The following is a 15,234-nucleotide window of genomic DNA, read 5'->3' as shown; positions in this document are numbered from 1 at the left end:
GAAGATTAAATTCTGTGCAATGGAACTTGTGTAGATAACTTCCTCCGGGGAAGTGCCCGGCCGGCGGCTGGGGTCCGGAGGCAAGGGGGCTGCCTGAAGCCCATAGCGCTCGGGCGGCTCAGCTCTTAACAGAGCCGAAGAGTCAGGGGAGGAGCTGAGCAGCCGCGGGAGGGGAAGTGCCCGGCCGGCATTTTTCCCGGACATGTGCGGCTTTTTGGCAATTCCCCCCGGACGGGGGTTTGATTGCCGAAAAGCCGGACATGTCCGGGAAAAACCGGACGTATGGTAACCCTAGTATTTGGTACTGGTGTCCCCGCTGCTGGAATCCTGTGTCCAGGTCTTTACACAATTCAAGAAGGATGCTGATAAATCTGAGAGGATTTGGAGAAGAGCCACGAAAATGATTAAAGGGTTAGAAAACATGTCTTATAATGGAAGACTCAAGGAACTCAATCCATTTAGGTTATCAAAGAAAAGGTTAAATGGTGACTTGATCACAGTCTATAAGTATCTTCATGAGGAACAGAAATCTGATAAGACTCTTCAACCTAGCAGAGAAGGGTAGAACAATGACTGGAAGTTGAAGCTAGACAAATTCAGACTGGAAGTAAGGTGTAAATTTTTTAACAGTGAGAGTAATTAACCATTGGAACAATTTACCAAGGGTCATGGTGGATACTCCATCACTGGATATCCTTAAATCTAGATTGGATGCTTTTTCTAAAAGATATGCTCTGATTTCATCAGGAATTAAGTCAGTGAAATCTTATGACCTATATTAATGTAGGAGGTCAGACTAGGTGATCACAGTGGTCCCTTCTGGCCTTATCTATTAATAAGTTTTTCCAGTGGTCACTTAACCTCATTGTTACAAAATTGTGCCTTAGGAATTTGAAGTTGTCTAGTTTCAGCTTCCAGCCATTGGATCTTGTTCTGTCTTTGTCTGCTAAATTAGAGTCCTCTGCTATCAAATCGTCTCCCTGTGTAGGTATATGTGGACCAAAGATCAGGTCACCTTTTAACCTTCTCTTGCATAAACTGAATAGCAAAGCAGTAGTGGGCTCCTAGAAGAATAAATAGAAGCCTTGACCATTCTATCAGGAAGGAAACTCCTTACCACAGAACATAAATCTGACCATCCTTTCTTTTTCATGATTACTGGCTAGGTGAATGCTCTGATGCATTGACTGTACTTTGAAATAGAAACACTGCCAACTTGACTTTTTTAATATTGACTAATTTAAAAAAATCCAGTATCTGACAGAGGACCGTTAAGACAGTATGTACTGATTTTTTTTTTTTTTTTTCTTTCCATTCCTTACCTTTTCTTTTTATAAGGGTTTCTGTGCTCCACAGTACATGTTTTTGTTGGCATCCCATGAAACCCTTTTCCACTTGGTTCTCAAAAACTCAGTTAGACTCCAGAATTCGTCACTCGGATACCTTTATTTGGCATACCCGCAACCCTATGGTCAAGCTGGCCAGGCTCAAACATGGACTGCATGCAAGGTACATCACAAATCTAAAAAGAACAGGAGTACTTGTGGCACCTTAGAGACTAACAAATTTATTAGAGCATAAGCTTTCGTGGTCTACAGCCCACTTCTTCGGATGCATATAGAATGGAACATATATTGAGGAGATAGATAGATATATACACACATACAGAGAGCATGAACAGGTGGGAGTTGTCTTACCAACTCTGAGAGGTCAATTAAGTAAGAGGAAAAAAAACTTTTGAAGTGATAATCAAGATAGCCCAGTACAGACAGTTTGATAAGAAGTGAGAGAGTACTTACAAGGGGAGATAGATTCAATGTTTGTAATGGCTCAGCCATTCCCAGTCCTTATTCAATCCTAAATTGATTGTATCTAGTTTGCATATCAATTCCAGCTCAGCAGTCTCTCGTTGGAGTCTGTTTTTGAAGTTTTTCTGTTGTAAAATAGCCACCCGCAGGTCTGTCATTGAATGACCAGACAGGTTAAAGTGTTCTCCCACTGGTTTTTGAGTATTATGATTCCTGATGTCAGATTTGTGTCCATTAATTCTTTTGCGTAGAGACTGTCCGGTTTGGCCAATGTACATGGCAGAGGGGCATTGCTGGCACATGATGGCATATATCACATTGGTAGATGTGCAGGTGAACGAGCCCCTGATGGTATGGCTGATGTGATTAGGTCCTATGATGATGTCACTTGAATAGATATGTGGACAGAGTTGGCATCGGGCTTTGTTACAAGGATAGGTTCCTGGGTCAGTGTTTTTGTTCAGTGATGTGTGGTTGCTGGTGAGTATTTGCTTTAGGTTGGGGGGTTGTCTGTAAGCGAGGACAGGTCTGTCTCCCAAGATCTGTGAGAGTGAGGGATCATCTTTCAGGATAGGTTGTAGATCTTTGATGATGCGCTGGAGAGGTTTTAGTTGGGGGCTGAAGGTGACAGCTAGTGGTGTTCTGTTATTTTCTTTGTTGGGCCTGTCTTGTAGGAGGTGACTTCTGGGTACTCGTCTGGCTCTGTCAATCTGTTTTTTCACTTCAGCAGGTGGGTATTGTAGTTTTAAGAATGCTTGATAGAGATCTTGTAGGTGCTTGTCTCTGTCTGAGGGATTGGAGCAAATGCGGTTATATCTTAGAGCTTGGCTGTAGACAATGGAATGTGTGGTGTGTCCTGGATGGAAGGTGGAGGCATGTAGGTAAGTGTAGCGGTCAGTAGGTTTCCGGTATAGGGTGGTATTTATGTGACCATTGCTTATTAGCACAGTAGTGTCCAGGAAATGGACCGCTTGTGTGGATTGATCTAGGCTGAGGTTGATGGTGGGATGGAAATTATTGAAATCATGGTGGAATTCCTCAAGGGCTTCTTTTCCATGGGTCCAGATGATGAAGATGTCATCAATGTAGCGCAAGTAGAGTAGGGGCGTTAGGGGACGAGAGCTAAGGAAGCGTTGTTCTAAGTCAGCCATAAAAATGTTGGCATACTGTGAGGCCATGCGGGTACCCATAGCAGTGCTGCTGACTTGAAGGTATATATTGTCCCCAAATGTGAAATAGTTGTGGGTGAGGACAAAGTCACAAAGTTCAGCCACCAGGTTAGCTGTGACATTATCGGGGATACTGTTCCTGATAGCTTGTAGTCCATCTTTGTGTGGAATATTGGTGTAGAGGGCTTCTACGTCCATAGTGGCCAGGATGGTGTTTTCTGGAAGATCACCGATGGATTGTAGTTTCCTCAGGAAGTCAGTGGTGTCTCGAAGATAGCTGGGAGTGCTGGTAGCGTAGGGCCTGAGGAGAGAGTCCACATAACCAGACAAGCCTGATGTTAGGGTGCCAATGCCTGAGATGATGGGGCATCCAGGATTTCCAGGTTTATGGATCTTGGGTAGCAAATAGAATACCCCTGGTTGGGGTTCTAGGCATGTGCCTGTACAGACTTGTTCCGGTGCTTTGTCAGGGAGTTTTTTAGCAGATGGTGTAGTTTCTTTAGGTAATCCTCAGTGGGATCAGAGGTTAAAGGCCTGTAGAATGTGGTGTTAGAGAGCTGTCTAGCAGCCTCTTGGTCATATTCCAATTTATTCATGATGACGACAGCACCTCCTTTGTCAGCCTTTTTGATTATGATGTCAGAGTTGTTTCTGAGGCTGTAGATGGCGTTGTGTTCAGCATGGCTGAGGTTATGGGGCAAGTAAAGCTTATGCTCTAATACATTTGTTAGTCTCTAAGGTGCCACAAGTACTCCTGTTCTTTTTGCGGATACAGACTAACATGGCTGCTACTCTGAAACCTGTCACAAATCTAAAGTTACACAGCGAAACTTTTCCTTATATACATGTTTACTAACATCTGCATTCCTGACTATACATTGCATCATGTGCTTCATGACTTGCTTATTTATGTCTCAGGAACCAATCTCTGTACTGCATGCTCTATCCATGTGCTGTTCATGTATAAACTGATCTCTACATTCCAGGTTTATTTTGTCCATTATCCCTAGTACCAAGGTGTTTCTGCTTATCTTAGCTGTAAGTGTTGCAGTTAACTCATGGGTACAGAACTTTCAGTGAGAAGTGTAATTCTTCAAGTTAATGGTGTCCTTTAGCAACACCTTCCCTACAGTAAAAGGGGTATATAAGTCTAGGATGACTTTAAACAATGTTCACTCGGGTCAGTTTCCATTCTTCCGGTAGATGTGTTTTGGTTTCCATTACATTATAATCTTTTGTAGTTCTTAGTGTGACTCTGTCAACTTATTTTCTGTTTCTTAATCACTTCTGATGTGTCTGGCGTAATATCTATGCATCAACCTTTCTTATATTAATTTATCCTCTCATGATTATCTGAGGTTTCATTGTTTTTCTGTGTATTTTGAAACTTAGTAATCTTCCGTCTGTGTTTGCAGGGTTGGAAAAGACATTTCCCTCTACTCTTTATTTATGGCAGCTCACAATAGATTGGAGGCATGGCAGACACTTCCATCTGCTGTAGAATTTACCATACCAGATTAGACCAGTGTTCCATCAAGTCACTGTTAAGCCTTTGGCAGTAGCTTATACCTGATCTTTTTAAGGAAGACAAAGAAAAGCACAATACACCAGATCAGCCTGTAACATGATGCTTGGGATTTGATTACCTCTCTCTTGGCACATATAACTACAAATGTTATTGGCTGTAAAATTACCTAGCCCTTGACGCGCTGATGCTACTGTCCGTCAACCAGTGCTGTACTTTTCCAATGCAGCAGTTCTAGGAAGTAATTGATGAATCAAAGATAATAGTTATCTTAAAAGGGAGACAGTGAGGTTGATTGAGGGGAGATCTCAGCTGCCTTGTAAGTGGCTGTAAAGATGTCCATTTCCCTTTATAACTTTACAAGTTTTGTGACGCTCTTTAATTAAATGTTAAGTTCAAAGTGAAATAGATTTATCCTTTTGCAAACAGGAGTGATGCTAAAATATCCTATTGTTCTCTTACTTTGTTATTTCTCACCTTAATGGAAGGAGGAAAAACCTATTTCCCTTGCATCTGCATGTTTCAGGGAATAACGAGCAAGATTTTTTACCAGAATCATTTGCAGTAGAGTGCTGAGTGGCATATACTTCTGCCTTCTGTTTCTCCTTGCAAATTAACAAATAAAAACTGCAATATCAATGAATGATTCTTGTTTTCAAATGGCCTGCTCAGTATGAGCATTGTGTTTTTTCTTTTTTTTAAATCTTCATAGAATATATATATATATATATATATATATATATATATATATAAAATAAACACAAGAGACATTGTAGCCAGATGTGTGGCTGATAAGCATAATTCTATTGTAGAAATAGAAAGCTGCTAAACATAGAGCACAGGCACTGACCAGTATTAGTCCTTTCCTTCCATGTATGTTGTTGTCACTGCCTTTCATTCCTTCTGGACATAAAACATGTCCAGTCCCAGAGAGGTTTGTTGGGAAAAGTATGATTTTAGTCCTTCCAGTTGTTTATGAATTGGCAATGGCTGGCATTTGTAGCGTAAGATTCCAGCCAGTGAAAACTGACAATGACCAGGAAAATTCAGCTAGTCCTTTTCCAGAAGAATGGTGATACTGTTCTGGGAGGGATCTTGGAAATTAGGGGAGGAGGAGCTAACCAGATGATTTGAAAGGTGTGTTGATATTCAATATTCTGATGTAGGCATTGCCAGTTATGAATCCTGAAACCATCTCCCTGGTTTTAATCCCTTGGATTGCCCTCTTTGATACTATAATATCCGTTTTATTTTTATTTCACTATTTTAACTCAGCCACTCTTTTATTTACAGCATACAAGGAGTTAAGCAAGACAGTTTCATTAGCTATCATGCTGCACTGGAATCCTAACAGTATTTTTGTAACCACTGTAGTTAGGGGTCTTCTGGTGTTCATTATATTCAGCAGTTCATAACTTTGCTATGAATTTGCTTCAAGAGAAAAAAATAATTATTTCTGGTTCCCTTCTCCTCTTCTCTTTATATTTTTACACAATACTGAAGGTGGCTTATTCCTTAATATGCATATATACCCTCTGATATGGGACCATTAGTTATTTGTAAACAAGGACAAGATTTTTTCTTTTTAATTCTTACAAATCAGAATACACTTCAGTGGGTTTTTAAAAGACAACCTTTTCCTAATGTCTGACCGTTTTTATCCAAGTATCAATAGTAATATTACTTTTTATTTTTATCCTGTGCCCCAAGCCACTGAATTAAGTTTTGCAGTAACTTACTGAATATTATTTTCTTGTTGGAGGGTTTTTGTAACACCATATGTCAGTTAGTCTGTGTTATGCATCTAGTCCCATAAAGAAAAAGAGTTGAAATGAGGCTCCCCTGGGCAATGTCAGACGTAAATGAAGCTCAGAGTGTTACTCAACTCCACTGCCTCTTGGAGCTCAACTGTACTCCTTGGGAACAGGAAACAAGTGGATTATACAGAGCTTTATCTAAACTAAGATTTTGTAGAATTCGGAGAAACATGCACCTCAATTACCTGAACAGAAGTATTAGCTGAGTATGTCAGACTGGCTGTTGTGGTGTAACTCAGCTCTCCTTTTTATTTCCCATCTTGACTTTCCCTTCTTATATAGGCCCCGCTTCTCACTGCTGCTAGCACAAAAGGGCTTGATCAGTTCAGGGGATATCTTCCTCTTCCCAACAAGTATTGTTTGAAAGAAGCCTTGTGAGCCCAGGCATATTCCACTTTTTTTAATATTAAAAAATGAGTAAAACTTTTATTGTAGATGTATATAACTATGTATATTCACAGTGTGACAGTGTTGGGTCCATTCTGATTGCCAGGCTATAGTGTATTTCTCTTTTCCTGGTTCTAGTTGAAGAGGAAATTGTAAAAAATTGACACCTGGAAATCTTTGGACTGTTTTGAACAGTCTGTGACTGATTCGTGATCGTAACAAGGAGCTTGTTTTTGATCACAGGTACTCAGAAAGAAGTCTCACAAAGTGTGTTGGGATCACCATAGAGACCAGGCCTGATTACTGCTTGAAGCGGCACCTGAGTGACATGTTGTCATACGGCTGCACAAGGTTGGAGATTGGAGTGCAAAGTGTCTATGAGGACGTGGCCAGAGATACCAACAGGTGAGAAGAATATTTCAGAGTAAAGCTCAATGTGACTGCTTATTGTTTGTCTTGTGGAGTACTTTATAAGACGCCCGGAAACAAATACTTCAGAGTGCCAGCCTAATTCTGTACAATTTTATACTGATGTTCCTGTTCCATAAGTATTTTATAGTGCTGGGTACTGTCTTTATAGCTCTACAAGCTTGTAAAGTAAGTAGGATGTGCCCAAACAAACATCAGAATCCTTGTCCTGAGAAATTTACAATCCAAAGATTTCAGTAGGTACATGGTACATTAAAATCTGTACAAAATAATCTGAAGAGGTACCATATGTGCAGGAAGCATGGCATTAGGTCATGGTGGTCATTCCTGAAGGATTTTAAAGAAGAGACAGGGCACTTGGCACAGACCGAGTGTGAGGCAGGTCAGGTACGTGTTTATAATTGACACTCATCGCAGTCTATTTTATAGCCAGAAATTAAACCTGTTGATTTCTTGAATCAGGATCATTCTGCATATACAGTACTTTCAGAGGCCGGGAAGTGTACAAGTAAGAACTTCTTGACGGCTTCTTTGTGGCCCTGGACCAGTGATGACAAAATCACTGCCAAAGCACCTAGAATGTTATAGTTCATATTCTCGTAACCTGCTGGGGGAGAAATATGCTTCATACTGTTGCAGAACTGGGGATCCTGTTAACTTCAGAATACTTGTGTATTCAGAGATTTATATAAAGCTTACCTTCACCCTTATCACACACACCAGTTATTTACCTAAGATTTTTAATAAACCAATAGCATAAGTTAATTACAGAGAAATGGGAATATGGAAATTGGCTTAAAAAAAACTACCTTTTACCAAACTTAGAGGTGACAATTGTGCAGTAATTGAAAATCTCAGACATTTTCTTCTGGAGACTTGACATTTGAGTCTGAAGCCCCAAAGATTAGTCTTATTGTGGCTGATGCATGAAGGTACAGAATCTCATTGCTGCATGAGTACCAGATTCAATGCCTGACCAGATGAGCAAAGCTGTAATGTTCAAGAATAACTTTAGCCTATCAAGCAAACCAAGCAGTCAAGTAAACTAAATAATTAACCCTTATATAGCACTTATCAATCTTAGATGTCAAAGAGCTTTACAAAGGTAAATAGCAACGTACTGTACTAAAAAAATAGTAGCCACGTCACCTGATTCTTAGCTCAGGTACATTCATTAATGCTGATTTCTGCCACAGTCTTCAAGCTTATCAAGCCCACTTATCCCTGTTTTTCTACAGACCCTTTCACAGCTGTTGTGCCTATTCAGAGATGGATCTTTCAAAGTCAGTATCCCTGTTATCCACCTCTGTGATCTCTTTTTAGTTCCCATCCAGTTTTGTCCATCAGATGAAATGATTTTTTGCAGCATCTCTAAATTGCATGTCACGGCTGTTTTGAAAGTTTGCCAGTGAAACTGCAAATGGAGTTTCTGTTGCTGGCCCTGAAGAAGAGGAAGGTAGTAGGTAGCTATCTCTTTTATACAGAAGGAATCCTTTTTAAGATTAGATTTTTAAAGGTTTTGGCACTTTTGAAGATGCTTGCAATATGCCTAAAAGGTTCTGTGCTGTATTGTAGTCTGCTCATGCAGACATCCCCCTCCCACAACTTCTGTGGTTTAGAATATCCCTTCAGCTCTCTAAAACAATGAATTGAAGTCTGTTTTTTGAGCTGATTGATGGTCACGCTAGTCTCTCCTAAGGTGGTTCTGGTTTACTTTCATTCTTCATTTAGCATGTAGGGGTGGATTTTTGTTTTAGATGTTCATATTTTGCTTGTGGCTAAATGTCAGATTACAACCAATTAGGCTAAATGTTTGGAAATTACTTTTCCATTATGTAGTGTGAGTCATTAGTGGGCTGTTTGAGTGTTTCCAATTGCCGCAAGGCAGAAGAATATTCAAATATAAGTCCAGGCATCAAGTAGTTGAGTTACTGATGCAGCTCAGATCCCTCCTCTAATAAGGAAATAATTTTTATTTATGAAATGAGACTCCGTTGCCTCCCCCCAACCTACTCAAAGTGCCAGATAATTTCACCATAGAACAGATTTATAAAAACATCACAATATTTTACTAATAAAGTAAAACCACAGTCATAAAACCAGACACACACACACAAATGAGGGGAATCTTACGTGGTGGAGGGAAAAGAAAAGGCCCTAAATATAAGGGGAACAGTTCTTTGGTGATGGGGGTGCATTTATTTAGGTGGTGGTTGAAAGTGAGGCTGGGGGCTAAGATGGATATCTAGATGGAGTGAGTTCCACTCCGGAAGGATTACAATTCATGAAGGTGTGTAGGTTTTTTAATTAGTTTTTCTTCTTTCCAGGGGACACACTGTGAAGGCTGTGTGTGAGTCATTTCACTTAGCCAAGGATGCAGGGTTTAAAGTGGTGGCGCACATGATGCCTGATTTGCCGAACATGGGGCTTGAAAGAGATATTGACCAGTTTGTTGTAAGTATGGCTTAAAATAACCCTGCTTTTGTTTTGCCTTAGAGGATCTAAAACTTCTTCTGTTTCGTGGCTTTGCTAGTGGTTATTTTACAGGCCAGACTTTCTTCTTAAGGACGTGTACCTTAAAATTCAGGTGAAGAGGAAGGATGAGGCAGATTTGTTGAACTACTTCATCCAGAAAATGTTCTCCCTTCCTTGTGAAAGACTGAATCACTAAGGTCTCTGTGGAAGGTGAAACACAATGTTGCCTTTCTGATATTAATTAAGGCTTTTACTTTTTTGCAAGGTGGTTTTCTTTCTTTGGATTTAAAATTGTATATTTATCATAGGCAAAAGCATCTTGTCTAGGAAGCTGTTACACAATAGTATGTCTGTACAGAGCATATAGGGTTTCTTCTTGGCCCCAGTGCTATTCAGTATCTTCATCAAAAATTTGAAAGAAAATATAAAATAATTGCTGGTAAAGTTAGCAGATGACACAGAAATTGGCAGAGTAGTAAATAACGATGGAAACAGCAATCTGAATCACATGGAAAACTGGGTTTACTTGAACTTATGTTTTAATAGAGCCATGTACAGCCAAATGCAAAGTCATACATCTAGGCACAAAGAATATTAGGTCACACTTATAGGATGGGGTGAACTGGATTTTTGGAACTCAGAATAATGACTCTGTCGTCATTGTGCACAACCAACTGAGCATGAGCTCCCAGTGTGGTGTCCTGGCTAAGAGAACAAATATATTGGCTCTATAAAAGCAGAACATTGAACAAAAGTATGGAAGAGCTACTATCACTGTTCCTGGAATACTGTGTCCAATATCATGTGGATGCACTTCTGGCTAGATGTGTTTGCTTGTAACTTTCCAAGCAGAACCACATTTTATTTTCTACCTATATTTCTGACCTGAATCTTCCAATCAATTATTTGATTTTAAGGCAAGAAGGAACCATTATGCTCATCTCTGCTGACCTCCTGCATAAAAAACTATAGAATTTCACCCAATGATTCCTGTATCAAACCCATATATTGTGGTTGAGCTAGAGCCTCTCTTTTAGAAAGAGACATCCATTCTTGATTTAAAGAATTCAAGTGATGAAGAATCTATCACATACCTAGGTAAGTTGCTCCAATGGTTAATTACTTCCTCTGTTTAAAACCTTCACATCTTTTAAGCCTGAATTTATTTATTTTACTGGCTCTTATTATGCCTGTCTGCTAAATTAAAAAGCCCTCTGCTAGCAGAATTCTCCTCCCATGCAGGTACTTGTAGACTGATGAAATCACCTCAATCTTCTCTTGGATAAACTGAATTGACTGATTTTTCTTTAGTCTCCCACTGGAAGGCAGGTTTTCCAAATGTCAAAATCATTCTCATAGCTCTTTTCCGAACCCTTTCCAATTCATCAGCATCCTTTCTCGGACAATATTCTGAAAGCATCTGAGCAGGGCAAGATTGCTTTTGATAAGGCCAGAAAAAAAGGATGTTGCAGTAATAGAGATTCAAGATGATGGTGTGGACGAGGGTTTGACCTGTGCGGATGGATAGGAAAGGCTGTATCTTAGGAAAGACTGATATTGTGCACAAAGAATCTGCAAGCTTTAGATATAGCCTGGATATGAGGCGCTAGAGAGAGGTCTGAGTTGAAGATGATACCCAGGTTATGGGACTGAATGACTGGCAAGATGGTGCTGTTGTGCACAATGATCAAAAAAGGAGTGGTGCAGGAGAGCTTGATGGGGGGAGATTAAGAGCTCTGTTTTAGCCATGTTGAGCTTGATCTGATGGCTAGATATCTACGAGGAGTTGTTAGAGAGAGAGAGATGCCAAGATATTTTAATTTATATGCATCCGAAGAAGTGGGTTGTAGCCCACGAAAGCTTATGCTCTAATAAATTTGTTAGTCTCTAAGGTGCCACAAGTACTCCTGTTCTTTTTGCGGATACAGACTAACACGGCTGCTACTCTGAAACAAGATATTTTAGTTTGGACAGAAGGAGACAGGTCTGGAATAATGAGGTAGATCTGAGTCGTCAGCATAGAGATGGTAATTGAATTTTGGTCTGAACGTGAGATTACCTGGAGAGGAGGTAGAGAGGAAGAGGAGTTGCGACCAAGAACAGAAACTTACGGAACCCTGTATAAAATTGGAAGGGAAGGGGATGATCCTCTGAAGGACATGCTGAAGGAGCATGAGAGGAAAAGGAGAACCAGGAGAGGACAAACTCGCGGAAGCCTAGGGAGGACAAGATTTCAAGAAGTGGAACGTGGTCAGTGGTGTCATAGGGCGCCAACAGGTCAGGGAGAATGAGGATGGAGTACTGGTTCTGAGCTTTGGCTAGGAAGAGGTCAGTAGAGATTTTGGCATGAGCTATTTCAGTGGAGTGCAAGGGGCTCATTCCATGTTATAAAGGTCCTGGAATAGAATTGGAGAGAGTTACTCCAGACCGCGATTGTAGTCAGTGTGTTCAATGAGCTTAGAGGTGAAAGGGAGAAAGGAAATGTGGCTGTAGTTGGAATGGAAAGTGGGATCAAAGGGTGTTTGTTTAAAGATGGGAGAAACTAAAGCATGCTTGTATTGGAATGGTTTAAAGAGAAGAGTAGGGGAGAGGATGAAACTGAGTGCATAGGAGATCAGGGGATGGGATGGAGTCAGTGGGGCAAGTGGTGGAGGGGTTAGAGGAGTAGAGCAGCTGAGAAGTTTCTGACGGGGGGAGGAGGAGGAGAGTTGTAGAAGGGGAAGAGAGGGTGCATCAAAGGGAGCAGGAAGATCAAGTTGTGCTTTGTCAATTTTCTCTTGGAAGAAATTGGCAAGATCCCGAGCTGAGAGAGCAGTGGAGGTGGGAAGGATTTGTGGAGTGAGTCAAAGGTGGCTGGGATTGTGGGCATGGGATTCAACTAAGCTGAAGGAGGACAGTTATTTAGCTAAGAAGATGGCAGAACTGGAGGAGGAGAGAACAAATTTTATAGTGGAGGAAATCAGCCTGGTCACAGGATTTCCACCAGAGACACTACGCAGCATGAGAGCAGGGACAAAAGAAGCAGATGTTATGGGTGAGCGAGTCTTGGAGGTTGGTAGGATGGACCTTGCAATGGGAAAGGGGGCAGAAGAGTTAAAGGTGGAGGAAAGCGAAGCATGGAGAGAATCAACAACCATATCAATGAAAGAAGGGAAGTGATGGCAGTGAGGAGAGGGCTGAGAGCGAATGACAAGTCTAGAAGGCTGATTGACTGAAAGTCCTGGAAAGGTTGAGTAACAGGGTGTTTGGGAAAGGGATAGCGAACCACCTAAAAAGGATCCCTGATTCATTTTCTTGTAAGGTGCTCAGATGCCGCAGCGATATCTATAAATATCTAGAGAGATGAAAATCCCCTTGCAGTTTCAGTTGGATATAGCATTCCTCACTTTCTGCTTTGCAGAACTATTAAAAAGCTGCTGTGCTATATAAATGTTATTCCATATTAGTAAATATTTTGACATATTACACTGAAGTAAGGAGATTGAATGTGAAAAACTAAGAACAAAGCATTCTAATTAATCTGTTAATGTCTGTTATTGATCTGCTTGGTAATGTTGCTAAGAGTCATTAATTTTGCCACTTTGCACATGGTTTAAAGGATATAGCATCGCAAAAATTGTCATCAAAGCCCTTTATAAAATATCCTTAATTTTGCAGGATAAAATCACATCTGTCCCACTATACTTGTCTCTCTCTCTAAGGAGACCATAACATTTCTGGTTTTTGGTAGTTCTAAATAAATCTGGAGAAAATAAATCCATTCACTCACATAATAAATTTCTAGCTGTGGACTTAATCCCATCTTTCCTCGCATGATGGTGCCACCATTGCCTGTAAAATATTATGGACTCAGGCACGTGTCCGTTGGCCTGTACACACGCCATAGCTCTGCTTGTGCTCTGATTTGAGGGCATAAAGGGTGGCGCAGGCCGACGTCTCGCTAGTTTCTTCTCCCAGGGCTGTTTTAATCCCTTCAGGGCAGGACCACCCCGCTGTACTCCCTCTTAGGTTGGGGAACTCGCATGGGTGACTGTACAGCACATGGCATCTGGACCCTGCAGGAGTCCAGAATGCACATCAGTTTACTAGAACTCAGGACAGTCGGTCAAGTCTGCAATGTCTTCCTCCCACTCAGCGGATCCAGACATGTCCCAATAATGTCGGATAACATGACAATTGTATTTTGTATAAAGAAGCAGGATTGAATGAGACTTTAACATCTTTGCATGGAGGCAGTCACTCTCTGGAATTGGTGCATCATAACCCTATCAGCAGCATACTCACCAGTGCCGCAGAACTCCCCTAGCAGGCAGCCTAAGCAGACATTTTCCCACAACCCACGAATGAGAGATTCATAATTAAGCTCTCAACAACATCTTTGCCCAATAAGGAGAGCTGGCCTTGGACCTTTTTGCTTCTCAGGCAAACAAGCAACTTTCCCAGTACTGCTCCAGAGCAGCCCTGGACAAGGGCTCAATGGGTGATGCCCTTCTAATGTCATGGAAGGATCACCTCTAGCCACATGCGCTATGGCCCATCTGTCTTTGAAGATGGCCTTTCTAATAGCTATAGTATCAGCCAGAAGAGACAGTGAGCTGGAGGCACTCATGGCAGACCCACCATATGCTGTCTTCCACTGCAAATAAAGCTGCGGGACAGCAGTATTACATTCAGCTAACACGTCTCTGTCCTTGCACTTGCCGCCTGTTTAATTACTGCTTGTTAATCTCCCATTTGTGGAATACACGTAGGGACCATCAGTCGAAGAAGACATGGAGGTTACTAATCTGTAACTGGAGGTTCTTTGAGGGGTGTGGTCCCTGTCTATATTCCACTACCTGCCCTCTGTCCTGTCTGCGGTAGATTGTTTGGTCTGCGGTCAGAATAGAGACTGGAGAGGTGTTGGCCCTCACCACCCTTCAGTTTGGAGCACAAGGATAGCTACGGTGCATATGCGGGCCAGCAGACACGTCATGTGAAAAATTCCAGATTCAGGCACATGGCCCTCATGCGTGCCCACACATGGAATATAGACAGGGACCACACATTTAGAAGAACCTCCCGTTAAAGCTAAGTAACCTCTATTTCCCAGTGACTGAAAGAGGAATAATGAACATGCCTTCAGGAAGATATCTAAGCACCTGGCGCTTGTCACCAATGGGTGACAGATATGAGTTGACAGTGTGCCCTTGTTGCCAGGAAGGCTAATGGCATTTTGGGCTGTATAAGTAGGGGCATTGCCAGCAGATCAAGGGATGTGATCATTCCCCTCTATTCGACATTGGTGAGGCCTCATCTGGAGTACTTCGTCCAGTTTTGGGCCCCACACTGCAAGAAGGATGTGGAAAAATTGGAAAAAGTCCAGCAGAGGGCAACAAAAATGATTAGGGGCCTGGAGCACATGTGGATGGATCTAGACTGTTCTCAGTGGTGGCAGATGACAGAACAAGGAGTAATGGTCTCAAGTTGCAGTGGGGGAGGTTTAGGTTGGATATTAGGAAAAAAAATGTCACTAGGAGAGTGGTGAAGCACTGGAATGGGTTACCTAGGGAGGTGGTGGAATCTCCTTCCTTAGAGGTTTTTAAGGTCAGGCTTGACAAAGCCCTGGCTGGGATGATTTAGTT

At 41.5% G+C, this 15,234-nt stretch overlaps 1 protein-coding gene across 1 annotated transcript in view; it reads left to right on the top strand.

Moving 5' to 3' along the window:
* The window catches only part of ELP3 (elongator acetyltransferase complex subunit 3), a 134,721-nt gene that overhangs the window by 42,925 nt on the left and 76,562 nt on the right, over window positions 1-15,234 (top strand). The window contains exons 8-9 of the mRNA XM_026656364.2: window positions 6,950-7,111; window positions 9,463-9,589. Coding sequence (XP_026512149.1) covers window positions 6,950-7,111; window positions 9,463-9,589 — 289 coding nt within the window. The remainder of the gene's footprint in view (window positions 1-6,949; window positions 7,112-9,462; window positions 9,590-15,234) is intronic.

The sequence above is a fragment of the Terrapene carolina genome, unplaced genomic scaffold (genome assembly GCF_002925995.2).
Source record: "Terrapene carolina triunguis isolate 2854851 unplaced genomic scaffold, T_m_triunguis-2.0 Scaffold228, whole genome shotgun sequence".
NCBI lineage: Eukaryota > Metazoa > Chordata > Testudines > Emydidae > Terrapene > Terrapene triunguis.
This window is presented reverse-complemented; position numbering and strand designations above follow the sequence as displayed.